The 2,618-nt window shown below is 34.1% G+C and overlaps 1 protein-coding gene across 1 annotated transcript; it reads left to right on the top strand.

The window, feature by feature from the left end:
• Positions 1-1,308: 1,308 nt before the first annotated feature.
• LOC113334591 (isoleucine N-monooxygenase 2-like) lies at positions 1,309-2,377 on the top strand. Its single transcript, XM_026580809.1, has 2 exons — positions 1,309-1,674; positions 1,805-2,377. Exons 1-2 carry the CDS (start codon positions 1,309-1,311, stop codon positions 2,375-2,377), a joined length of 939 nt encoding a protein of 312 aa, XP_026436594.1.
• Positions 2,378-2,618: the final 241 nt, after the last annotated feature.

Here is a 2,618-nt window from a genome sequence, read left to right as displayed (position 1 = left end):
AAAAAACTAAAATAAATAAATAAAAGAAAAATAAGGCTATTGGAACCAGCCTTTTTAGCCATTGTAGAAAAGAAAAAGTGGGTTTCATAATTCTTATTTGGTTTCTATTGTGTTTAAGTCAATTAATCAAAGTAATTAACGTTAATTCAATGAATATGACCCAAAACTTACTCTTAAGTTCATATTTTTTATTTAGTTTCTACTGTGTTTAAGAAAGTAATTAATGTTAAATCAACGAATATGACCCAAAATTCACTCTTAAATGATATAAAATTCATATTTAAAAATCCTATCATAATTTACATGTATTAGGTAGATTCTAAATCCACCTACTGTATTAATATAATTAATGATGATGTTTAGTAATTGCATTAACTCAAATTAAAATTAAACAGATGACATGACTATTAAATTTTATCACTTTTATCTTATCACTAATTAGGAAATTAAGTAGGTAGTGTGGATTTACTAAGAATGAAAATTAATAGAATCAGACACATTTAACATAGGATCTTAGATCTACATGCCATTAAACATTACTAGCAACAAGTATGTGTATATATACAATGTTCCTAGTTATGCTACTACTATTCTTCAATAATATTATCAATATCCTACAAAATTTAGGCAGGCATGGACAACCACACTTCTTTCTCAACCTTCTCTAATATTACTCATTGGATGCATTCTACAACCAGCCTTGCAATATTTGATGTAAGTACATGTTGTTTACTACCTATTCTTGCATCAATAATTTTACTTCTTCTCATCAATTTTGGGGTATATCTTAAGAAACAAAAAACTTTACCAGCATCATTTCCATTACCTCTGGGACCATCATCCTAGCCGATTTTGGGTAGTATACCAGATTTACTTTGAAATAAACCAAGGTTTAAATGGATATTAGGTTTAATGAAGGAAATGCATACTGAAATTACATATATTCGTCTTGGAAATGTTCATGTAATTCCAATGACTTCTCCAGAAATTTCTCGAGAATTTTTGAAAAAACAAGATGCGATTTTTTCGTCAAGGCCCATAACAATGGCTACTGAGTATTCGAGTCGTGGGTTCTTATCTGTTGCGGTTACACCATGAGAAGAACAATGGAATAAAATGAGAAGAGTTGTGACTTCCGAAATGGTCAGTCATGCGAGATAGAAATGGCTTCTCCAAAAGATAAATGAGGAAGCTGACAACCTTGTGTTCTATTTACACTATCAATGCAATAAAAACTCGTTATGTGGAGGTCAAGTATTTAACTTAAGATTACTAACGAGGCAATTCAGTGGGAATGTAATCAGAAAAATGGTTTTCAACAAAAGGTATTTTGTAAAAGGAAGAAAAGATGGAGGACCTTGTAGTGAAGAGATAGAACATGTTGATTCGGCTTTTACACTCCTTTATTATATCTATTCCTTAGGTGTACAAGATTATTTGCCTTATTTGAGGTTGGTAGATTTAGATGGCCATGAAAATATTGTCAAGAGAGCAATGTGGGTTGTGAATAAGTATCATGATCCAATTATTGAAGAGCGGATTCGACAATGGAGCGATGGATCTATGAAAAATAGACTGCCTGAAGATTTGCTAGATGTTCTTATATCTCTTAAGGACGAACACGAGAATCCATTGTTATCAACTGAAGAGATCAAAGCTCAAGCAACAGTAAGATTGTTTATTTATATGCATAAGTTCATTTCGTATATCCTAATAATTATATCAGTGTGCATATATTCAAATTACTTTTCACTTGCCTGATGTTATCCCGTCTCTTTCTCCATGTACCGATATGCCATGACATGATATAATACTTGTAACGGTAGATAATCCAGCCAATGTTGTTGAGTGGGCCATGGCGGAGATGATAAATCAACCGGAAATTCTCAAGAACACTGCAGAAGAAATTGATAAGGTAGTTGGTAAGAACCGCTGGGTACAAGAATCTGACTTTCCAAAACTCAATTATGCAAAAGCTTGTGCTAGGGAAGCACTTAGACTCCATCCAATAGATCCCTTTAACCTTCCGCATGTATCAAAATCAGATACAATTGTATCAGGATATTTTATCCCCAAAGGAAGTCATGTATTATTAAGTCGCATAGGATTAGGCCGGAACCATAGAATTTGGCAGGAACCACTGAAGTTCAACCCAGAACGTCATCTAATGTCAAAGGATGGTGGAACAGCTAATGTGGATCTCACTGAGCAGGAACTAAGATTCGTATCATTTACTACTGGACGACGAGGATGTGTTGGTGGTCCACTTGGGACCGCGATTAGAATCATGTTATTAGCTAGACTTATTCAAGGATTAGACTGGAGTCCTCCACCAGGAGAATCGGTGATAGATCTTTCAGAATCGGCTAATAATTAATACTTGGATAAGCCGTTGTTTGCCCATGCCAAACCAAGACTGCCTTTACATATTTACCCGGTAGAGTAATCAAATTTGTCAGGTACTGATGTGTACCATAGAGTTATGTCATAAATGGCGATCAATAAAAAATGGTTTTATGTGAAAAAGCGGGGGTCTAACAATCTCACCCAAAATTTCTCTAGAAATCTGTACGGACCAACTCCAATATACTTTCAAGAGAATCAACTCGACAGTTAGA

The sequence above is a fragment of the Papaver somniferum genome, unplaced genomic scaffold (genome assembly GCF_003573695.1).
Source record: "Papaver somniferum cultivar HN1 unplaced genomic scaffold, ASM357369v1 unplaced-scaffold_137, whole genome shotgun sequence".
Classification (NCBI taxonomy): Eukaryota; Viridiplantae; Streptophyta; class Magnoliopsida; order Ranunculales; family Papaveraceae; genus Papaver; species Papaver somniferum.
This window is presented reverse-complemented; position numbering and strand designations above follow the sequence as displayed.